The sequence below is a fragment of the Hyperolius riggenbachi genome, chromosome 4 (assembly GCF_040937935.1).
Source record: "Hyperolius riggenbachi isolate aHypRig1 chromosome 4, aHypRig1.pri, whole genome shotgun sequence".
NCBI classification, from domain to species: Eukaryota; Metazoa; Chordata; class Amphibia; order Anura; family Hyperoliidae; genus Hyperolius; species Hyperolius riggenbachi.
The window spans coordinates 594,383-621,941 of record NC_090649.1 but is presented as its reverse complement, the minus strand read 5'-3'; the positions used below and the strand labels follow the sequence as shown (position 1 = coordinate 621,941).

Sequence of the window (27,559 nt, the reverse complement as noted above, 5' to 3'; positions counted from 1 at the left end):
GGGGTCCCCCCTCCCGAGCCTCTGTAACCCCTTGTCCCCCATGCAGGCTGGGATAGCAGAATGAGGAGCCCCGGCCAAGTGGGTCTTCACACCCTGAGCTATACCAGCCTGCATGGTCCATGGAGGAAGGGGTGGGCCTTCACACCCTGAGCTATACCAGCCCGCATGGTCCATGGAGGAAGGGGTGGGCCTTCACACCCTGAGCTATACCAGCCTGCATGGTCCATGGAGGAAGGGGTGGGCCTTCACACCCTGAGCTATACCAGCCCGCATGGTCCATGGTATGGGGGGCTCTGGACTCTATGGGGGGGCAAAGCCTCCCCCTCCTTCCGAACCCTTCTCCAATCCATGGACAATGGGCTCTTCCCCACCTCTGGTGCCCCAGGAGGAGGTGGGGACCGATGACACCCTGGGGAGGATCATGGTAGCATCTGGGAGTCTCCTTTAAGAAGGGGACCCCAGATGCCTGCCCCCTCCCCAGGAGAAATGAGTATAGGGGTACAAAGTACCCCTTACCCATTTCCACAAAGGGTTAAATTGAAATAAAAACACAACCACAAAAAAGTCCTTTAATGTTCTTAATTAACCAGAAATACTTAACCCTAAAAAAAAAAATTCCCACACATATATCCTCTGGATAATTTGATTGAAGATCTCTTCCAACGCCCATCACCCCCACCTCCCACACCCATCACCCCACCCATGCTGGCAGCAATAGGTGTGGGGAGGACAGCGGGAGCCGGAGGTGGAACATCTGCATAGGACAGAGCTCTCAGCAATACTGATATAGCTGAGAGCAAAAGCATAATTGACTTTCCCTCCAGGGCTTCCCATTGGTTCATTAACAAACTCCACCCACAACACGGTGTGTACAAGTGATGAGGAGACCTTATGATGTGATTTTATTGGTTATTATGACATCACATACTAAGGGGGGGGGGGGGGGAGGGGGTGTCAAGCAAATATTTACATTACCTAAAATAAGGTGAAGCTCATATGTATAAGGAATGATCTGAAGGGAATCTGTAAACCATTTCAATGGACAGACATCTCTGAGATTTAACTGTCCAGTCTGGGGGAAAAAAAATCTGGAGGCTGTTGAACTCATCATCTGCTGCAGGAGGCGTCTTCTCTGGAATGGAAAACGTTATACATCATTTGCAGTACTGGAAGACGGTCCTTCTCTCATAGGCTGAGGATGTCTGGTGTGAGCGGAGTCAGGATACTATTCCATCATAGCCTTGTATACCACACTTCTTACCAGCAATCCGGCAGCCAAATGTCAGAGCCTCCTGTATAGACTGACCTAAGAAGGGACAAAAGTTACAGCCTGATCTCCGGTGCCTGACAACCTCACAAACTATGTGTCTGTGCTATATCTGTCACACATCTGTACAACATTCCACAATCTGCCATCCATCCATAGACGGCAGAGACAGAGGATAACACACATTCCCCATCTTCCTTTCCACAATACATCCATAGACAGCAGAGACAAAGGTTAACACACATTCCTCCATCTTCCATCCCACACTCCATCCATAGACAGCAGAGACAGAAGATAACACACGTTCCTCCATCTTCCTTTCCACAATCCATCCATACACAACAGAGAAAGAGGATAACACACATTCCTCCATCTTCCTTTCCACAATCCATCCATAGACTGCAGAGACAGAGGATAACACACATTCCTCCATCTTCCTTTCCACAATCCATCCATAGACAGCAGAGACAGAGGAAAATAAACATTCCTCCATCTTCCATCCCACACTCCATCCATAGACAGCAGAGACAGAGGATAACACACATTCCCCATCTTCCTATCCACAATCCATCCATAGACAGCAGAGACAGAGGATAACACACATTCCCCATCTTCCTATCCACAATCCATTAATAGACAGCAGAAACAGAGGATAACACACATTCCCCATCTTCCTTTCCACAATCAATCCATAGACAGCAGAGACAGAGGATAACACACATTCCCCATATTCCTTCCCACAATCCATCCATAGACAGCAGAGACAGAGGATAATACACATTCCCCATATTCCTTCCCACAATCCATCCATAGACAGCAGAGACAGAGGATAATACACATTCCCCATATTCCTTCCCACAATCCATCCATAGACAGCAGAGACAGAGGATGACACACATTCCTCCATCTTCCTTTCCACAATCCATCCATAGACAGCAGAGACAGAGGATAACACACATTCCTCCATCTTCCTTCCCACACTCAATCCATAGACAGTAGAGACAGAGGATAACACACATTCCCCATCTTCCTATCCACAATCCATCCATAGACAGCAGAGACAGAGGATAACACACATTCCTCCATCTTACTTTCCACAATCCATCCATAGACAGCAGAGACAGAGGATAACACACATTTCCCATCTTCCTATCCACAATCCATCCATAGACAGCAGAGACAGAGGATAACACACATTCCTCCATCTTCCTTTCCACAATCCATCCATAGACAGCAGAGACAGAGGATAACACACATTCCTCCATCTTCCTTTCCACAATCAATCCAGAAACAGCAGAGACAGAGGATAACACACATTCCTCCATCTTCCTTTCTACAATCCATCCAGTGACAGCAGAGACAGAGGATAACACACATTCCTCCATCTTCCTTTCCACAATCCATCCATAGACAGCAGAGACAGAGGATAACACACATTCCTCCATCTTCCCATAATCCATCCATAGACAGAAGAAAGAGGATAACACACATTCCTCCATCTTCCTTTCCACAATCCATCCATAGACAGCAGAGACAGAGGATAACACACATTCCCCATCTCCATTTCCACAATCCATCCATAGACAGCAGAGACAGAGGATAACACACATTCCTCCATCTTCCTTTCCACAATACATCCATAGACAGCAGAGACAGAGGATAACACACATTCCTCCATCTTCCTTTCCACAATCCATCCATAGACAACAGAGACAGAGGATAACACACATTCCTCCATCTTCCTTTCCACAATCCATCCATAGACAGCAGAGACAGAGGATAACACACATTCCCCATCTTCCTTTCCACAATCTATCCATAGACAGCAGAGATAGAGGATAACACACATTCCTCCATCTTCCTTTCCACAATCCATCCATAGACAGCAGAGACAGAGGATAACACACATTCCCCATCTTCCTTTCCACAATCTATCCATAGACAGCAGAGATAGAGGATAACACACATTCCTCCATCTTCCTTTCCACAATCCATCCATAGACAGCAGAGACAGAGGATAACACACATTCCTCCATCTTCCATCCCACACTCCATCCATAGACAGCAGAGACAGAGGATAACACACATTCCTCCATCTTCCGTTCCACAATCCATCCATAGACAGCAGAGACAGAGGATAACACACATTCCCCATCTTCCATCCCACACTCCATCCATAGACAGCAGAGACAGAGGATAACACACATTCCTCCATCTTCCGTTCCACAATCCATCCATAGACAGCAGAGAAAGAGGATAACACACATTCCCCATCTTCCATCCCACACTCCATCCATAGACAGCAGAGACAGAGGATAACACACATTCCTCCATCTTCCGTTCCACAATCCATCCATAGACAGCAGAGACATAGGATAACACACATTCCCCATATTCCTTCCCACAATCCATCCATAGACAGCAGAGACAGAGGATAACGCACATTCCTCCATCTTCCTTTCCACAATCCATCCATAGACAGCAGGGACAGAGGATAACACACATTCCTCCATCTTCCATCCCACACTCCATCCATACACAGCAGAGACAGAGGATAACACACATTCCCCATCTTCCTTTCCACAATATATCCATAGACAGCAGAGACCAAGGATAACACAAGACAAGACAAATAACACTTATATCGCGCTTTTCTCCTGGCGGACTCAAAGCGCCAGAGCTGCAGCCACTAGAGCGCGCTCTATAGGCACTAGCAGTGTTAGGGAGACTTGCCTAAGGTCTCCTACTGAATAGGTGCTGGCTTACTGAACAGGCAGAGCCGAGATTCGAACCCTGGTCTCCTGTGTCAGAGGCAGAGCCCTTAACCATTACACCATCCAGCCACTGCCATCCAACACACATTCCTCCATCTTCCTTTCCACACTCTATCCATAGACAGCAGAGACAGAGGATAACACACATTCCCCATCTTCCTTTCCACAATCCATCCATAGACAGCAGAGACAGAGGATAACACACATTCCTCCATCTTCCTTTCCACAATCCATCCATAGACAGCAGAGACAGAGGATAACACACATTCCTCCATCTTCCTTTCCACAATCCATCCATACACAGCAGAGACAGAGGATAACACACATTCCCCATCTTCCTTTCTACAATCCATCCATAGACAGCAGAGACAGAGGATAACACACATTCCTCCATCTTCCTTTCCACAATCCATCCATAGACAGCAGAGACAGAGGATAACACACATTCCTCCATCTTCCTTTCCACAATCCATCCATAGACAGCAGAGACAGAGGATAACACACATTCCTCCATCTTCCTTTCCACAATCCATCCATAGACAGCAGAGACAGAGGATAACACACATTCCTCCATCTTCCTTTTCACAATCCATCCATAGACAGCAGAGACAGAGGATAACACACATTCCTCCATCTTCCTTTCTACAATTCATCCATAGACAGCAGAGACAGAGGATAACACACATTCCTCCATCTTCCTTTCTACAATTCATCCATAGACAGCAGAGACAGAGGATAACACACATTCCTCCATCTTCCTTTCTACAATCCATCCATAGACAGCAGAGACAGAGGATAACACACATTCCTCCATCTTCCTTTCCACAATCCATCCATACACAGCAGAGACAGAGGATAACACACATTCCCCATCTTCCTTTCTACACTCCATCCATAGACAGCAGAGACAGAGGATAATACACATTCCCCATATTCCTTCCCACAATCCATCCATAGACAGCAGAGACAGAGGATAATACACATTCCCCATATTCCTTCCCACAATCCATCCATAGACAGCAGAGACAGAGGATGACACACATTCCTCCATCTTCCTTTCCACAATCCATCCATAGACAGCAGAGACAGAGGATAACACACATTCCTCCATCTTCCTTCCCACACTCAATCCATAGACAGTAGAGACAGAGGATAACACACATTCCCCATCTTCCTATCCACAATCCATCCATAGACAGCAGAGACAGAGGATAACACACATTCCTCCATCTTACTTTCCACAATCCATCCATAGACAGCAGAGACAGAGGATAACACACATTTCCCATCTTCCTATCCACAATCCATCCATAGACAGCAGAGACAGAGGATAACACACATTCCTCCATCTTCCTTTCCACAATCCATCCATAGACAGCAGAGACAGAGGATAACACACATTCCTCCATCTTCCTTTCCACAATCAATCCAGAAACAGCAGAGACAGAGGATAACACACATTCCTCCATCTTCCTTTCCACAATCTATCCATAGACAGCAGAGACAGAGGATAACACACATTCCTCCATCTTCCCATAATCCATCCATAGACAGAAAAAAGAGGATAACACACATTCCTCCATCTTCCTTTCTACAATCCATCCAGTGACAGCAGAGACAGAGGATAACACACATTCCTCCATCTTCCTTTCCACAATCCATCCATAGACAGCAGAGACAGAGGATAACACACATTCCTCCATCTTCCCATAATCCATCCATAGACAGAAGAAAGAGGATAACACACATTCCTCCATCTTCCTTTCCACAATCCATCCATAGACAGCAGAGACAGAGGATAACACACATTCCCCATCTCCATTTCCACAATCCATCCATAGACAGCAGAGACAGAGGATAACACACATTCCTCCATCTTCCTTTCCACAATACATCCATAGACAGCAGAGACAGAGGATAACACACATTCCTCCATCTTCCTTTCCACAATCCATCCATAGACAACAGAGACAGAGGATAACACACATTCCTCCATCTTCCTTTCCACAATCCATCTATAGACTGCAGAGACAGAGGATAACACACATTCCTCCATCTTCCTTTCCACAATCCATCCATAGACAGCAGAGACAGAGGATAACACACATTCCCCATCTTCCTTTCCACAATCTATCCATAGACAGCAGAGATAGAGGATAACACACATTCCTCCATCTTCCTTTCCACAATCCATCCATAGACAGCAGAGACAGAGGATAACACACATTCCTCCATCTTCCATCCCACACTCCATCCATAGACAGCAGAGACAGAGGATAACACACATTCCTCCATCTTCCGTTCCACAATCCATCCATAGACAGCAGAGACAGAGGATAACACACATTCCCCATCTTCCATCCCACACTCCATCCATAGACAGCAGAGACAGAGGATAACACACATTCCCCATCTTCCGTTCCACAATCCATCCATAGACAGCAGAGACAGAGGATAACACACATTCCCCATCTTCCATCCCACACTCCATCCATAGACAGCAGAGACAGAGGATAACACACATTCCTCCATCTTCCGTTCCACAATCCATCCATAGACAGCAGAGACAGAGGATAACACACATTCCCCATATTCCTTCCCACAATCCATCCATAGACAGCAGAGACAGAGGATAACGCACATTCATCCATCTTCCTTTCCACAATCCATCCATAGACAGCAGGGACAGAGGATAACACACATTCCCCATCTTCCTTTCCACAATATATCCATAGACAACAGAGACAGAGGATAACACACATTCCCAATCTTCCATCTCACAATCCATCCATAGACAGCAGAGACCAAGGATAACACAAGACAAGACAAATAACACTTATATCGCGCTTTTCTCCTGGCGGACTCAAAGCGCCAGAGCTGCAGCCACTAGAGCGCGCTCTATAGGCACTAGCAGTGTTAGGGAGACTTGCCTAAGGTCTCCTACTGAATAGGTGCTGGCTTACTGAACAGGCAGAGCCGAGATTCGAACCCTGGTCTCCTGTGTCAGAGGCAGAGCCCTTAACCATTACACCATCCAGCCACTGCCATCCAACACACATTCCTCCATCTTCCTTTCCACACTCTATCCATAGACAGCAGAGACAGAGGATAACACACATTCCCCATCTTCCTTTCCACAATCCATCCATAGAAAGCAGAGACAGAGGATAACACACATTCCTCCATCTTCCTTTCCACAATCCATCCATAGACAGCAGAGACAGAGGATAACACACATTCCTCCATCTTCCTTTCCACAATCCATCCATACACAGCAGAGACAGAGGATAACACACATTCCCCATCTTCCTTTCTACAATCCATCCATAGACAGCAGAGACAGAGGATAACACACATTCCTCCATCTTCCTTTCCACAATCCATCCATAGACAGCAGAGACAGAGGATAACACACATTCCTCCATCTTCCTTTCCACAATCCATCCATAGACAGCAGAGACAGAGGATAACACACATTCCTCCATCTTCCTTTCTACAATTCATCCATAGACAGCAGAGACAGAGGATAACACACATTCCTCCATCTTCCTTTCTACAATTCATCCATAGACAGCAGAGACAGAGGATAACACACATTCCTCCATCTTCCTTTCTACAATCCATTCATAGACAGCAGAGACAGAGGATAACACACATTCCTCCATCTTCCTTTCCACAATATATCCATAGACAACAGAGACAGAGGATAACACACATTCCTCCATCTTCCTTCCCACAATCTATCCACAGACAGCAGAGACAGAGGATAACACACATTCCTCCATCTTCCTATCCACAATCCATCCATAGACAGCAGAGACAGAGGATAACACACATTCCTCCATCTTCCTTTCCACAATCCATCCATACACAGCAGAGACAGAGGATAACACACATTCCCCATCTTCCTTTCTACACTCCATCCATAGACAGCAGAGACAGAGGATAACACACATTCCTCCATCTTCCTTTCCACAATCCATCCATAGACAGCAGAGACAGAGGATAACACACATTCCTCCAACTTCCTTTCCACAATCCATCCATAGACAGAAGAGACAGAGGATAACACACATTCCCCATCTTCCTTTCCACAATCCATCCATAGACAGCAGAGACAGAGGATAACACACATTTCTCCATCTTCCTTCCCACAATCTATCCATAGACAGCAGAGACAGAGGATAACACACATTCCCCATGTTCCTTTCGGCAATCTATCCACAGACAGCAGAGACAGAGGATAACACACATTCCTCCATCTTCCTATCCACAATCCATCCATAGACAGCAGAGACAGAGGATAACACACATTCCTCCATCTTTCTTTCCACAATCCATCCATACACAGCAGAGACAGAGGATAACACACATTACGCATCTTCCTTTCTACACTCCATCCATAGACAGCAGAGACAGAGGATAACACACATTCCTCCAACTTCCTTTCCACAATCCATCCATAGACAGAAGAGACAGAGGATAACACACATTCCCCATCTTCCTTTCCACAATCCATCCATAGACAGCAGAGACAGAGGATAACACACATTTCTCCATCTTCCTTCCCAGAATCTATCCATAGACAGCAGAGACAGAGGATAACACACATTCCCCATCTTCCTTTCGGCAATCCATCCATAGACAGCAGAGACAGAGGATAACACACATTCCTCCATCTTCCTTTCCACAATCCATCCATAGACAGCAGAGATAGAGGATAACACACATTCCTCCATCTTCCTTTCCACAATCCATCCATAGACAGCAGAGACAGAGGATAACACACATTCCCCCATCTTCCTTTCCACAATCTATCCATAGAGAGCAGAGATAGAGGATAACACACATTCCCCCATCTTCTTTTCCACAATCCATCCATAGACAGCAGAGACAGAGGATAACACACATTCCTCCATCTTCCTTTCCACAATCCATCCATAGACAGCAGAGACAGAGGATAACACACATTCCCTATCTTCCATCCCACAATCCATCCATAGACAGCAGAGACAGAGGATAACACACATTCCTCCATCTTCCTTTCTACAATCCATCCATAGACAGCAGAGACAGAGGATAACACACATTCCCCATATTCCTTCCCACAATCCATCCATAGACAGCAGAGACAGAGGATAACACACATTCCTCCATCTTCCTTTCTACAATCCATCCATAGACAGCAGAGACAGAGGATAACACACATTCCCCATATTCCTTCCCACAATCCATCCATAGACAGCAGAGACAGAGGATAACACACATACCCCCATCTTCCTTTCGGCAATCCATCCATAGACAGCAGAGACAGAGGATAAAACACATTCCTCCATCTTCCTTTCCACAATCCATCCATAGACAGCAGAGACAGAGGATAACACACATTCCTCCATCTTCCTTTCCACAATCCATCCATAGACTGCAGAGACAGAGGATAACACACATTCCTCCAACTTCCTTTCCACAATCCATCCATAGACAGAAGAGACAGAGGATAACACACATCCCCATCTTCCTTTCCACAATCCATCCATAGACAGCAGAGACAGAGGATAACACACATTCCTCCATCTTCCTTCCCACAATCTATCCATAGACAGCAGAGACAGAGGATAACACACATTCCCCATCTTCCTTTCGGCAATCCATCCATAGACAGCAGAGACAGAGGATAACACACATCCCTCCATCTTCCTTTCCACAATCCATCCATAGACAGCAGAGACAGAGGATAACACACATTCCTCCATCTTCCTTCCCACACTCCATCCATAGACAACAGAGACAGAGGATAACACACATTCCTCCATCTTCCTTTCCACAATCCATCCATAGACTGCAGAGACAGAGGATAACACACATTCCTCCATCTTCCTTTCCACAATCCATACATAGACAGCAGAGACAGAGGATAACACACATTCCTCTATCTTCCTTTCCACAATCCATCCATAGACAGCAGAGACAGAGGATAACACACATTCCCCATATTCCTTCCCACAATCCATCCATAGACAGCAGAGACAGAGGATAACACACATTCCTCCATCTTCCTTTCTACAATCCATCCATAGACAGCAGAGACAGAGGATAACACACATTCCCCATCTTCCTTTCCACAATCCATCCATAGACAACAGAGACAGAGGATAACACACATTCCTCCATCTTCCTTCCCACAATCTATTCATAGACAGCAGAGACAGAGGATAACACACATTCCCCATCTTCCTTTCTACACTCCATCCATAGACAGCAGAGACAGAGGATAACACACATTTCTCCATCTTCCTTCCCACAATCTATCCATAGACAGCAGAGACAGAGGATAACACACATTCCCCATCTTCCTTTCGGCAATCCATCCATAGACAGCAGAGACAGAGGATAACACACATTCCTCCATCTTCCTTTCCACAATCCATCCATAGACAGCAGAGATAGAGGATAACACACATTCCTCCATCTTCCTTTCCACAATCCATCTATAGACAGCAGAGACAGAGGATAACACACATTCCCCCATCTTCCTTTCCACAATCTATTCATAGACAGCAGAGATAGAGGATAACACACATTCCCCCATCTTCTTTTCCACAATCCATCCATAGACAGCAGAGACAGAGGATAACACACATTCCTCCATCTTCCTTTCCACAATCCATCCATAGACAGCAGAGACAGAGGATAACACACATTCCCTATCTTCCATCCCACAATCCATCCATAGACAGCAGAGACAGAGGATAACACACATTCCTCCATCTTCCTTTCTACAATCCATCCATAGACAGCAGAGACAGAGGATAACACACATTCCCCATATTCCTTCCCACAATCCATCCATAGACAGCAGAGACAGAGGATAACACACATTCCTCCATCTTCCTTTCTACAATCCATCCATAGACAGCAGAGACAGAGGATAACACACATTCCCCATATTCCTTCCCACAATCCATCCATAGACAGCAGAGACAGAGGATAACACACATACCCCCATCTTCCTTTCGGCAATCCATCCATAGACAGCAGAGACAGAGGATAAAACACATTCCTCCATCTTCCTTTCCACAATCCATCCATAGACAGCAGAGACAGAGGATAACACACATTCCTCCATCTTCCTTTCCACAATCCATCCATAGACAGCAGAGACAGAGGATAACACACATTCCTCCAACTTCCTTTCCACAATCCATCCATAGACAGAAGAGACAGAGGATAACACACATCCCCATCTTCCTTTCCACAATCCATCCATAGACAGCAGAGACAGAGGATAACACACATTCCTCCATCTTCCTTCCCACAATCTATCCATAGACAGCAGAGACAGAGGATAACACACATTCCCCATCTTCCTTTCGGCAATCCATCCATAGACAGCAGAGACAGAGGATAACACACATTCCTCCATCTTCCTTTCCACAATCCATCCATAGACAGCAGAGACAGAGGATAACACACATTCCTCCATCTTCCTTCCCACACTCCATCCATAGACAACAGAGACAGAGGATAACACACATTCCTCCATCTTCCTTTCCACAATCCATCCATAGACTGCAGAGACAGAGGATAACACACATTCCTCCATCTTCCTTTCCACAATCCATACATAGACAGCAGAGACAGAGGATAACACACATTCCTCCATCTTCCTTTCCACAATCCATCCATAGACAGCAGAGACAGAGGATAACACACATTCCCCATATTCCTTCCCACAATCCATCCATAGACAGCAGAGACAGAGGATAACACACATTCCTCCATCTTCCTTTCCACAATCCATCTATAGACAGCAGAGACAGAGGATAACACACATTCCCCCATCTTCCTTTCCACAATCTATTCATAGACAGCAGAGATAGAGGATAACACACATTCCCCCATCTTCTTTTCCACAATCCATCCATAGACAGCAGAGACAGAGGATAACACACATTCCTCCATCTTCCTTTCCACAATCCATCCATAGACAGCAGAGACAGAGGATAACACACATTCCCTATCTTCCATCCCACAATCCATCCATAGACAGCAGAGACAGAGGATAACACACATTCCTCCATCTTCCTTTCTACAATCCATCCATAGACAGCAGAGACAGAGGATAACACACATTCCCCATATTCCTTCCCACAATCCATCCATAGACAGCAGAGACAGAGGATAACACACATTCCTCCATCTTCCTTTCTACAATCCATCCATAGACAGCAGAGACAGAGGATAACACACATTCCCCATATTCCTTCCCACAATCCATCCATAGACAGCAGAGACAGAGGATAACACACATACCCCCATCTTCCTTTCGGCAATCCATCCATAGACAGCAGAGACAGAGGATAAAACACATTCCTCCATCTTCCTTTCCACAATCCATCCATAGACAGCAGAGACAGAGGATAACACACATTCCTCCATCTTCCTTTCCACAATCCATCCATAGACAGCAGAGACAGAGGATAAAACACATTCCTCCAACTTCCTTTCCACAATCCATCCATAGACAGAAGAGACAGAGGATAACACACATCCCCATCTTCCTTTCCACAATCCATCCATAGACAGCAGAGACAGAGGATAACACACATTCCTCCATCTTCCTTCCCACAATCTATCCATAGACAGCAGAGACAGAGGATAACACACATTCCCCATCTTCCTTTCGGCAATCCATCCATAGACAGCAGAGACAGAGGATAACACACATTCCTCCATCTTCCTTTCCACAATCCATCCATAGACAGCAGAGACAGAGGATAACACACATTCCTCCATCTTCCTTTCCACAATCCATCCATAGACAGCAGAGACAGAGGATAACACACATTCCCCATATTCCTTCCCACAATCCATCCATAGACAGCAGAGACAGAGGATAACACACATTCCTCCATCTTCCTTTCTACAATCCATCCATAGACAGCAGAGACAGAGGATAACACACATTCCCCATCTTCCTTTCCACAATCCATCCATAGACAACAGAGACAGAGGATAACACATATTCCTCCATCTTCCTTCCCACAATCTATTCATAGACAGCAGAGACAGAGGATAACACACATTCCCGATCTTCCTTTCGGCAATCCATCCATAGACAGCAGAGACAGAGGATAACACACATTCCCCATCTTCGTTTCGGCAATCCATCCATAGACAGCAGAGACAGAGGATAACACACATTCCTCCATCTTCCTTTCCACAATCCATCCATAGACAGCAGAGACAGAGGATAACACACATTCCTCCATCTTCCTTTCCACAATCTATCCATAGACAGCAGAGACAGAGGATAACACACATTCCTCCATGTTACTTTCCACAATCCATCCATAGACAGCAGAGACAGAGGATAACACACATTCCTCCACCTTCCTTTCCACAATCTATCCATAGACAGCAGAGACAGAGGATAACACACATTCTTCCATCTTACTTTCCACAATCTATCCATAGACAGCAGAGACAGAGGATAACACACATTCCCCATATTCCTTCCCACAATCCATCCATAGACAGCAGAGACAGAGGATAACACACATTCACCCATCTTCCTTTCTACAATCCATCCATAGACAGCAGAGACAGAGGATAACACACATTCCCCATCTTCCTTTCCACAATCCATCCATAGACAGCAGAGACAGAGGATAACACACATTCCTCCATCTTCCTTTCCACAATCTATCCATAGACAGCAGAGACAGAGGATAACACACATTCCTCCATCTTCCATCCCACACTCCATCCATAGACAGCAGAGACAGAGGATAACACACATTCCTCCATCTTCCTATCCACAATCCATCCATAGACAGCAGAGACAGAGGATAACACACATTCCTCCATCTTCCTTCCCACAATCCATCCATAGACAGCAGAGACAGAGGATAACACACATTCCTCCATCTTCCTTTCTACAATCCATCCATAGACAGCAGAGACAGAGGATAACACACATTCCTCCATCTTCCTTTCCACAATCCATCCATAGACAGCAGAGACAGAGGATAACACACATTCCTCCATCTTCCTTCCCACAATCTATCCATAGACAGCAGAGACAGAGGATAACACACATTCCCCATCTTCCTTTCGGCAATCCATCCATAGACAGCAGAGACAGAGGATAACACACATTCCTCCATGTTACTTTCCACAATCCATCCATAGACAGCAGAGACAGAGGATAACACACATTCCTCCATCTTCCTTTCTACAATCCATCCATAGACAGCAGAGACAGAGGATAACACACATTCCCCATATTCCTTCCCACAATCCATCCATAGACAGCAGAGACAGAGGATAACACACATACCCCCATCTTCCTTTCGGCAATCCATCCATAGACAGCAGAGACAGAGGATAAAACACATTCCTCCATCTTCCTTTCCACAATCCATCCATAGACAGCAGAGACAGAGGATAACACACATTCCTCCATCTTCCTTTCCACAATCCATCCATAGACAGCAGAGACAGAGGATAACACACATTCCTCCAACTTCCTTTCCACAATCCATCCATAGACAGAAGAGACAGAGGATAACACACATCCCCATCTTCCTTTCCACAATCCATCCATAGACAGCAGAGACAGAGGATAACACACATTCCTCCATCTTCCTTCCCACAATCTATCCATAGACAGCAGAGACAGAGGATAACACACATTCCTCCATCTTCCTTTCCACAATCCATCCATAGACAGCAGAGACAGAGGATAACACACATTCCTCCATCTTCCTTCCCACACTCCATCCATAGACAACACAGACAGAGGAAAACACACATTCCTCCATCTTCCTTTCCACAATCCATCCATAGACTGCAGAGACAGAGGATAACACACATTCCTCCATCTTCCTTTCCACAATCCATCCATAGACAGCAGAGACAGAGGATAACACACATTCCTCCATCTTCCTTTCCACAATCCATCCATAGACAGCAGAGACAGAGGATAACACACATTCCCCATATTCCTTCCCACAATCCATCCATAGACAGCAGAGACAGAGGATAACACACATTCCTCCATCTTCCTTTCTACAATCCATCCATAGACAGCAGAGACAGAGGATAACACACATTCCCCATCTTCCTTTCCACAATCCATCCATAGACAACAGAGACAGAGGATAACACACATTCCTCCATCTTCCTTCCCACAATCTATTCATAGACAGCAGAGACAGAGGATAACACACATTCCCCATCTTCCTTTCGGCAATCCATCCATAGACAGCAGAGACAGAGGATAACACACATTCCCCATCTTCCTTTCGGCAATCCATCCATAGACAGCAGAGACAGAGGATAACACACATTCCTCCATCTTCCTTTCCACAATCCATCCATAGACAGCAGAGACAAAGGATAACACACATTCCTCCATCTTCCTTTCCACAATCTATCCATAGACAGCAGAGACAGAGGATAACACACATTCCTCCATGTTACTTTCCACAATCCATCCATAGACAGCAGAGACAGAGGATAACACACATTCCTCCATCTTCCTTTCCACAATCTATCCATAGACAGCAGAGACAGAGGATAACACACATTCTTCCATCTTACTTTCCACAATCTATCCATAGACAGCAGAGACAGAGGATAACACACATTCCCCATATTCCTTCCCACAATCCATCCATAGACAGCAGAGACAGAGGATAACACACATTCACCCATCTTCCTTTCTACAATCCATCCATAGACAGCAGAGACAGAGGATAACACACATTCCCCATCTTCCTTTCCACAATCCATCCATAGACAGCAGAGACAGAGGATAACACACATTCCTCCATCTTCCTTTCCACAATCTATCCATAGACAGCAGAGACAGAGGATAACACACATTCCTCCATCTTCCATCCCACACTCCATCCATAGACAGCAGAGACAGAGGATAACACACATTCACCCATCTTCCTTTCTACAATCCATCCATAGACAGCAGAGACAGAGGATAACACACATTCCCCATCTTCCTTTCCACAATCCATCCATAGACAGCAGAGACAGAGGATAACACACATTCCTCCATCTTCCTTTCCACAATCTATCCATAGACAGCAGAGACAGAGGATAACACACATTCCTCCATCTTCCATCCCACACTCCATCCATAGACAGCAGAGACAGAGGATAACACACATTCCTCCATCTTCCTTCCCACAATCCATCCATAGACAGCAGAGACAGAGGATAACACACATTCCTCCATCTTCCTTCCCACAATCCATCCATAGACAGCAGAGACAGAGGATAACACACATTCCTCCATCTTCCTTTCTACAATCCATCCATAGACAGCAGAGACAGAGGATAACACACATTCCTCCATCTTCCTTTTCACAATCCATCCATAGACAGCAGAGACAGAGGATAACACACATTCCTCCATATTCCTTCCCACAATCCATCCATAGACAGCAGAGACAGAGGATAACACACATTCACCCATCTTCCTTTCTACAATCCATCCATAGACAGCAGAGACAGAGGATAACACACATTCCCCATCTTCCTTTCCACAATCCATCCATAGACAGCAGAGACAGAGGATAACACACATTCCTCCATCTTCCTTTCCACAATCTATCCATAGACAGCAGAGACAGAGGATAACACACATTCCTCCATCTTCCATCCCACACTCCATCCATAGACAGCAGAGACAGAGGATAACACACATTCCTCCATCTTCCTTCCCACAATCCATCCATAGACAGCAGAGACAGAGGATAACACACATTCCTCCATCTTCCTTCCCACAATCCATCCATAGACAGCAGAGACAGAGGATAACACACATTCCTCCATCTTCCTTTCTACAATCCATCCATAGACAGCAGAGACAGAGGATAACACACATTCCTCCATCTTCCTTTCCACAATCCATCCATAGACAGCAGAGACAGAGGATAACACACATTCCTCCATCTTCCTTCCCACAATCTATCCATAGACAGCAGAGACAGAGGATAACACACATTCCCCATCTTCCTTTCGGCAATACATCCATAGACAGCAGAGACAGAGGATAACACACATTCCTCCATCTTCCTTTCCACAATCCATCCATAGACAGCAGAGACAGAGGATAACACACATTCCTCCATGTTACTTTCCACAATCCATCCATAGACAGCAGAGACAGAGGATAACACACATTCCTCCATCTTCCTTTCCACAATCTATCCATAGACAGCAGAGACAGAGGATAACACACATTCTTCCATCTTACTTTCCACAATCCATCCATAGACAGCAGAGACAGAGGATAACACACATTCCCCATATTCCTTCCCACAATCCATCCATAGACAGCAGAGACAGAGGATAACACACATTCACTATCTTCCTTTCCACAATCTATCCATAGACAGCAGAGACAGAGGATAACACACATTCTTCCATCTTACTTTCCAAAATCTATCCATAGACAGCAGAGACAGAGGATAACACACATTCCCCATATTCCTTACCACAATCCATCCATAGACAGCAGAGACAGAGGATAACACACATTCACCCATCTTCCTATCCACAATCCATCCATAGACAGCAGAGACAGAGGATAACACACATTCCTCCATCTTCCTTTCCACAATCCATCCATAGACAGCAGAGACAGAGGATAACACACATTCACCCATCTTCCTTTCCACAATCCATCCATAGACAGCAGAGACAGAGGATAACACACATTCCTCCATCTTCCTTTCCACAATCCATCCATAGACAGCAGAGACAGAGGATAACACACATTCCTCCATCTTCCTTCCCACAATCCATCCATAGACAGCAGAGACAGAGGATAACACACATTCCTCCATCTTCCTTTCTACAATCCATCCATAGACAGCAGAGACAGAGGATAACACACATTCCTCCATCTTCCTTTCCACAATCTATCCATAGACAGCAGAGACAGAGGATAACACACATTCCTCCATCTTCCTTTCCACAATCCATCCATAGACAGCAGAGACAGAGGATAACACACATTCCTCCATCTTCCTTCCCACAATCCATCCATAGACAGCAGAGACAGAGGATAACACACATTCCTCCATCTTCCTTTCTACAATCCATCCATAGACAGCAGAGATAGAGGATAACACACATTCCCCCATCTTCCTTTCCACAATCCATCCATAGACAACAGAGACAGAGGATAACACACATTCCTCCATCTTCCTTTCCACAATCCATCCATAGACAGCAGAGACAGAGGATAACACACATTCCTCCATCTTCCTTCCCACAATCCATCCATAGACAGCAGAGACAGAGGATAACACACATTCCTCCATCTTCCTTTCTACAATCCATCCATAGACAGCAGAGATAGAGGATAACACACATTTCCCCATCTTCCTTTCCACAATCCATCCATAGACAACAGAGACAGAGGATAACACACATTCCTCCATCTTCCTTTCCACAATCTATCCATAGACAGCAGAGACAGAGGATAACACACATTCCTCCATCTTACTTTCCACAATCCATTCATAGACAGCAGAGACAAAGGATAACGCACATTCCCCATCTTCCTATCCACAATCCATCCATAGACAACAGAGACAGAGGATAACACACATTCCCCATCTTCCTTTCCATAATCTATCCATAGACAGCAGAGACAGAGGATAACACACATTCCTCCATCTTACTTTCCACAATCCATCCATAGACAGCAGAGACAGAGGATAACACACATTCACCCATCTTCCTATCCACAATCCATCCATAGACAGCAGAGACAGAGGATAACATACATTCCCCATCTTCCTTTCCACAATCCATCCATAGACAGCAGAGACAGAAGATAACACACATTCCTCCATCTTCCCACAATCCATCCATAGACAGCAGAGACAGAGGATAACACACATTCTTCCATCTTACTTTCCACAATCCATCCATAGACAGCAGAGACAGAGGATAACACACATTCCCCATATTCCTTCCCACAATCCATCCATAGACAGCAGAGACCGAGGATAACACACATTCACCCATCTTCCTTTCCACAATCCATCCATAGACAGCAGAGACAGAGGATAACACACATTCCTCCATCTTCCTTTCCACACTCAATCCATAGACAGCAGAGACAGAGGATAACACACATTCCTCCATGTTAATTTCCACAATCCATCCACAGACAGCAGAGACAGAGGATAACACACATTCCTCCATCTTCCTTTCCACAATCCATCCATAGACAGCAGAGACAGAGGATAACACACATTCCTCCATGTTACTTTCCACAATCCATCCATAGAAAGCAGAGACAGAGGATAACACACATTCCTCCATCTTCCTTTCCACAATCCATTCATAGACAGCAGAGACAAAGGATAACACACATTCCTCCATCTTCCTTTCCACAATCCATCCATAGACAGCAGAGACAGAGGATAATACACATTCCCCATATTCCTTCCCACAATCCATCCATAGACAGCAGAGACAGAGGATAATACACATTCCCCATATTCCTTCCCACAATCCATCCATAGACAGCAGAGACAGAGGATGACACACATTCCTCCATCTTCCTTTCCACAATCCATCCATAGACAGCAGAGACAGAGGATAACACACATTCCTCCATCTTCCTTCCCACACTCAATCCATAGACAGTAGAGACAGAGGATAACACACATTCCCCATCTTCCTATCCACAATCCATCCATAGACAGCAGAGACAGAGGATAACACACATTCCTCCATCTTACTTTCCACAATCCATCCATAGACAGCAGAGACAGAGGATAACACACATTTCCCATCTTCCTATCCACAATCCATCCATAGACAGCAGAGACAGAGGATAACACACATTCCTCCATCTTCCTTTCCACAATCCATCCATAGACAGCAGAGACAGAGGATAACACACATTCCTCCATCTTCCTTTCCACAATCCATCCATAGACAGCAGAGACAGAGGATAACACACATTCCCCATATTCCTTCCCACAATCCATCCATAGACAGCAGAGACAGAGGATAACACACATTCCTCCATCTTCCTTTCTACAATCCATCCATAGACAGCAGAGACAGAGGATAACACACATTCCCCATCTTCCTTTCCACAATCCATCCATAGACAACAGAGACAGAGGATAACACACATTCCTCCATCTTCCTTCCCAGAATCTATTCATAGACAGCAGAGACAGAGGATAACACACATTCCCCATCTTCCTTTCGGCAATCCATCCATGGACAGCAGAGACAGAGGATAACACACATTCCCCATCTTCCTTTCGGCAATCCATCCATAGACAGCAGAGACAGAGGATAACACACATTCCTCCATCTTCCTTTCCACAATCCATCCATAGACAGCAGAGACAAAGGATAACACACATTCCTCCATCTTCCTTTCCACAATCTATCCATAGACAGCAGAGACAGAGGATAACACACATTCCTCCATGTTACTTTCCACAATCCATCCATAGACAGCAGAGACAGAGGATAACACACATTCCTCCATCTTCCTTTCCACAATCTATCCATAGACAGCAGAGACAGAGGATAACACACATTCTTCCATCTTACTTTCCACAATCTATCCATAGACAGCAGAGACAGAGGATAACACACATTCCCCATATTCCTTCCCACAATCCATCCATAGACAGCAGAGACAGAGGATAACACACATTCACCCATCTTCCTTTCTACAATCCATCCATAGACAGCAGAGACAGAGGATAACACACATTCCTCCATCTTCCTTCCCACAATCCATCCATAGACAGCAGAGACAGAGGATAACACACATTCCTCCATCTTCCTTTCTACAATCCATCCATAGACAGCAGAGACAGAGGATAACACACATTCCTCCATCTTCCTTTTCACAATCCATCCATAGACAGCAGAGACAGAGGATAACACACATTCCTCCATATTCCTTCCCACAATCCATCCATAGACAGCAGAGAAAGAGGATAACACACATTCACCCATCTTCCTTTCTACAATCCATCCATAGACAGCAGAGACAGAGGATAACACACATTCCCCATCTTCCTTTCCACAATCCATCCATAGACAGCAGAGACAGAGGATAACACACATTCCTCCATCTTCCTTTCCACAATCTATCCATAGACAGCAGAGACAGAGGATAACACACATTCCTCCATCTTCCATCCCACACTCCATCCATAGACAGCAGAGACAGAGGATAACACACATTCCTCCATCTTCCTTCCCACAATCCATCCATAGACAGCAGAGACAGAGGATAACACACATTCCTCCATCTTCCTTCCCACAATCCATCCATAGACAGCAGAGACAGAGGATAACACACATTCCTCCATCTTCCTTTCTACAATCCATCCATAGACAGCAGAGACAGAGGATAACACACATTCCTCCATCTTCCTTTCCACAATCCATCCATAGACAGCAGAGACAGAGGATAACACACATTCCTCCATCTTCCTTCCCAAAATCTATCCATAGACAGCAGAGACAGAGGATAACACACATTCCCCATCTTCCTTTCGGCAATCCATCCATAGACAGCAGAGACAGAGGATAACACACATTCCTCCATCTTCCTTTCCACAATCCATCCATAGACAGCAGAGACAGAGGATAACACACATTCCTCCATGTTACTTTCCACAATCCATCCATAGACAGCAGAGACAGAGGATAACACACATTCCTCCATCTTCCTTTCCACAATCTATCCATAGACAGCAGAGACAGAGGATAACACACATTCTTCCATCTTACTTTCCACAATCCATCCATAGACAGCAGAGACAGAGGATAACACACATTTCCCATATTCCTTCCCACAATCCATCCATAGACAGCAGAGACAGAGGATAACACACATTCACTATCTTCCTTTCCACAATCTATCCATAGACAGCAGAGACAGAGGATAACACACATTCTTCCATCTTACTTTCCAAAATCTATCCATAGACAGCAGAGACAGAGGATAACACACATTCCCCATATTCCTTACCACAATCCATCCATAGACAGCAGAGACAGAGGATAACACACATTCACCCATCTTCCTATCCACAATCCATCCATAGACAGCAGAGACAGAGGATAACACACATTCCTCCATCTTCCTTTCCACAATCCATCCATAGACAGCAGAGACAGAGGATAACACACATTCACCCATCTTCCTTTCCACAATCCATCCATAGACAGCAGAGACAGAGGATAACACACATTCCTCCATCTTCCTTTCCACATTCCATCCATAGACAGCAGAGACAGAGGATAACACACATTCCTCCATCTTCCTTCCCACAATCCATCCATAGACAGCAGAGACAGAGGATAACACACATTCCTCCATCTTCCTTTCTACAATCCATCCATAGACAGCAGAGACAGAGGATAACACACATTCCTCCATCTTCCTTTCCACAATCTATCCATAGACAGCAGAGACAGAGGATAACACACATTCCTCCATCTTCCTTTCCACAATCCATCCATAGACAGCAGAGACAGAGGATAACACACATTCCTCCATCTTCCTTCCCACAATCCATCCATAGACAGCAGAGACAGAGGATAACACACATTCCTCCATCTTCCTTTCTACAATCCATCCATAGACAGCAGAGATAGAGGATAACACACATTCCCCCATCTTCCTTTCCACAATCCATCCATAGACAACAGAGACAGAGGATAACACACATTCCTCCATCTTCCTTTCCACAATCCATCCATAGACAGCAGAGACAGAGGATAACACACATTCCTCCATCTTCCTTCCCACAATCCATCCATAGACAGCAGAGACAGAGGATAACACACATTCCTCCATCTTCCTTTCTACAATCCATCCATAGACAGCAGAGATAGAGGATAACACACATTCCCCCATCTTCCTTTCCACAATCCATCCATAGACAACAGAGACAGAGGATAACACACATTCCTCCATCTTCCTTTCCACAATCTATCCATAGACAGCAGAGACAGAGGATAACACACATTCCTCCATCTTACTTTCCACAATCCATTCATAGACAGCAGAGACAAAGGATAACGCACATTCCCCATCTTCCTATCCACAATCCATCCATAGACAGCAGAGACAGAGGATAACATACATTCCCCATCTTACTTTCCACAATCCATCCATAGACAGCAGAGACAGAGGATAACACACATTCCCCATATTCCTTCCCACAATCCATCCATAGACAGCAGAGACCGAGGATAACACACATTCACCCATCTTCCTTTCCACAATCCATCCATAGACAGCAGAGACAGAGGATAACACACATTCCTCCATCTTCCTTTCCACACTCAATCCATAGACAGCAGAGACAGAGGATAACACACATTCCTCCATGTTAATTTCCACAATCCATCCACAGACAGCAGAGACAGAGGATAACACACATTCCTCCATCTTCCTTTCCACAATCCATCCATAGACAGCAGAGACAGAGGATAACACACATTCCTCCATGTTACTTTCCACAATCCATCCATAGAAAGCAGAGACAGAGGATAACACACATTCCTCCATCTTCCTTTCCACAATCCATTCATAGACAGCAGAGACAAAGGATAACACACATTCCTCCATCTTCCTTTCCACAATCCATCCATAGACAGCAGAGACAGAGGATAATACACATTCCCCATATTCCTTCCCACAATCCATCCATAGACAGCAGAGACAGAGGATAATACACATTCCCCATATTCCTTCCCACAATCCATCCATAGACAGCAGAGACAGAGGATGACACACATTCCTCCATCTTCCTTTCCACAATCCATCCATAGACAGCAGAGACAGAGGATAACACACATTCCTCCATCTTCCTTCCCACACTCAATCGATAGACAGTAGAGACAGAGGATAACACACATTCCCCATCTTCCTATCCACAATCCATCCACAGACAGCAGAGACAGAGGATAACACACATTCCTCCATCTTCCTTTCTACAATCCATCTATAGACAGCAGAGACAGAGGATAACACACATTCCTGCATCTTCCTTTCCACAATCTATCCATAGACAGCAGAGACAGAGGATAACACACATTCCTCCATCTTCCTTTCCACAATCCATCCATAGACAGCAGAGACAGAGGATAACACACATTCCTCCATCTTCCTTCCCACAATCCATCCATAGACAGCAGAGACAGAGGATAACACACATTCCTCTATTTTCCTTTCTACAATCCATCCATAGACAGCAGAGATAGAGGATAACACACATTCCCCCATCTTCCTTTCCACAATCCATCCATAGACAGCAGAGACAGAGGATAAAACACATTCCTCCATCTTCCTTTCTACAATCCATCCATAGACAGCAGAGATAGAGGATAACACACATTCCCCCATCTTCCTTTCCACAATCCATCCATAGACAACAGAGACAGAGGATAACACACATTCCTCCATCTTCCTTTCCACAATCTATCCATAGACAGCAGAGACAGAGGATAACACACATTCCTCCATCTTACTTTCCACAATCCATTCATAGACAGCAGAGACAGAGGATAACACACATTCCCCATATTCCTTCCCACAATCCATCCATAGACAGCAGAGACAGAGGATAACACACATTCACTATCTTCCTTTCCACAATCTATCCATAGACAGCAGAGACAGAGGATAACACACATTCCCCATATTCCTTCCCACAATCCATCCATAGACAGCAGAGACAGAGGATAACACACATTCACTATCTTCCTTTCCACAATCTATCCATAGACAGCAGAGACAGAGGATAACACACATTCTTCCATCTTACTTTCCAAAATCTATCCATAGACAGCAGAGACAGAGGATAACACACATTCCCCATATTCCTTACCACAATCCATCCATAGACAGCAGAGACAGAGGATAACACACATTCACCCATCTTCCTATCCACAATCCATCCATAGACAGCAGAGACAGAGGATAACACACATTCCTCCATCTTCCTTTCCACAATCCATCCATAGACAGCAGAGACAGAGGATAACACACATTCACCCATCTTCCTTTCCACAATCCATCCATAGACAGCAGAGACAGAGGATAACACACATTCCTCCATCTTCCTTTCCACAATCCATCCATAGACAGCAGAGACAGAGGATAACACACATTCCTCCATCTTCCTTCCCACAATCCATCCATAGACAGCAGAGACAGAGGATAACACACATTCCTCCATCTTCCTTTCTACAATCCATCCATAGACAGCAGAGACAGAGGATAACACACATTCCTCCATCTTCCTTTCCACAATCTATCCATAGACAGCAGAGACAGAGGATAACACACATTCCTCCATCTTCCTTTCCACAATCCATCCATAGACAGCAGAGACAGAGGATAACACACATTCCTCCATCTTCCTTCCCACAATCCATCCATAGACAGCAGAGACAGAGGATAACACACATTCCTCCATCTTCCTTTCTACAATCCATCCATAGACAGCAGAGATAGAGGATAACACACATTCCCCCATCTTCCTTTCCACAATCCATCCATAGACAACAGAGACAGAGGATAACACACATTCCTCCATCTTCCTTTCCACAATCCATCCATAGACAGCAGAGACAGAGGATAACACACATTCCTCCATCTTCCTTCCCACAATCCATCCATAGACAGCAGAGACAGAGGATAACACACATTCCTCCATCTTCCTTTCTACAATCCATCCATAGACAGCAGAGATAGAGGATAACACACATTTCCCCATCTTCCTTTCCACAATCCATCCATAGACAACAGAGACAGAGGATAACACACATTCCTCCATCTTCCTTTCCACAATCTATCCATAGACAGCAGAGACAGAGGATAACACACATTCCTCCATCTTACTTTCCACAATCCATTCATAGACAGCAGAGACAAAGGATAACGCACATTCCCCATCTTCCTATCCACAATCCATCCATAGACAACAGAGACAGAGGATAACACACATTCCCCATCTTCCTTTCCATAATCTATCCATAGACAGCAGAGACAGAGGATAACACACATTCCTCCATCTTACTTTCCACAATCCATCCATAGACAGCAGAGACAGAGGATAACACACATTCACCCATCTTCCTATCCACAATCCATCCATAGACAGCAGAGACAGAGGATAACATACATTCCCCATCTTCCTTTCCACAATCCATCCATAGACAGCAGAGACAGAAGATAACACACATTCCTCCATCTTCCCACAATCCATCCATAGACAGCAGAGACAGAGGATAACACACATTCTTCCATCTTACTTTCCACAATCCATCCATAGACAGCAGAGACAGAGGATAACACACATTCCCCATATTCCTTCCCACAATCCATCCATAGACAGCAGAGACCGAGGATAACACACATTCACCCATCTTCCTTTCCACAATCCATCCATAGACAGCAGAGACAGAGGATAACACACATTCCTCCATCTTCCTTTCCACACTCAATCCATAGACAGCAGAGACAGAGGATAACACACATTCCTCCATGTTAATTTCCACAATCCATCCACAGACAGCAGAGACAGAGGATAACACACATTCCTCCATCTTCCTTTCCACAATCCATCCATAGACAGCAGAGACAGAGGATAACACACATTCCTCCATGTTACTTTCCACAATCCATCCATAGAAAGCAGAGACAGAGGATAACACACATTCCTCCATCTTCCTTTCCACAATCCATCCATAGACAGCAGAGACAGAGGATAATACACATTCCCCATATTCCTTCCCACAATCCATCCATAGACAGCAGAGACAGAGGATAATACACATTCCCCATATTCCTTCCCACAATCCATCCATAGACAGCAGAGACAGAGGATGACACACATTCCTCCATCTTCCTTTCCACAATCCATCCATAGACAGCAGAGACAGAGGATAACACACATTCCTCCATCTTCCTTCCCACACTCAATCCATAGACAGTAGAGACAGAGGATAACACACATTCCCCATCTTCCTATCCACAATCCATCCATAGACAGCAGAGACAGAGGATAACACACATTCCTCCATCTTACTTTCCACAATCCATCCATAGACAGCAGAGACAGAGGATAACACACATTTCCCATCTTCCTATCCACAATCCATCCATAGACAGCAGAGACAGAGGATAACACACATTCCTCCATCTTCCTTTCCACAATCCATCCATAGACAGCAGAGACAGAGGATAACACACATTCCTCCATCTTCCTTTCCACAATCCATCCATAGACAGCAGAGACAGAGGATAACACACATTCCCCATATTCCTTCCCACAATCCATCCATAGACAGCAGAGACAGAGGATAACACACATTCCTCCATCTTCCTTTCTACAATCCATCCATAGACAGCAGAGACAGAGGATAACACACATTCCCCATCTTCCTTTCCACAATCCATCCATAGACAACA

The 27,559-nt window shown here is 45.0% G+C and overlaps 1 protein-coding gene across 7 annotated transcripts in view; it reads right to left on the bottom strand.

Moving 5' to 3' along the window:
- Positions 1 to 870: 870 nt before the first annotated feature.
- Positions 871 to 27,559, bottom strand: part of KHK (ketohexokinase) — a 217,064-nt gene continuing 190,375 nt past the window's right edge. For all 7 annotated transcript variants that reach the window (XM_068279784.1, XM_068279785.1, XM_068279783.1 and 4 more), the window contains one exon: positions 871 to 1,306. In XM_068279784.1, the coding sequence (XP_068135885.1) occupies positions 1,218 to 1,306 (89 nt within the window). In that variant the 3' untranslated portion in view covers positions 871 to 1,217. The remainder of the gene's footprint in view (positions 1,307 to 27,559) is intronic.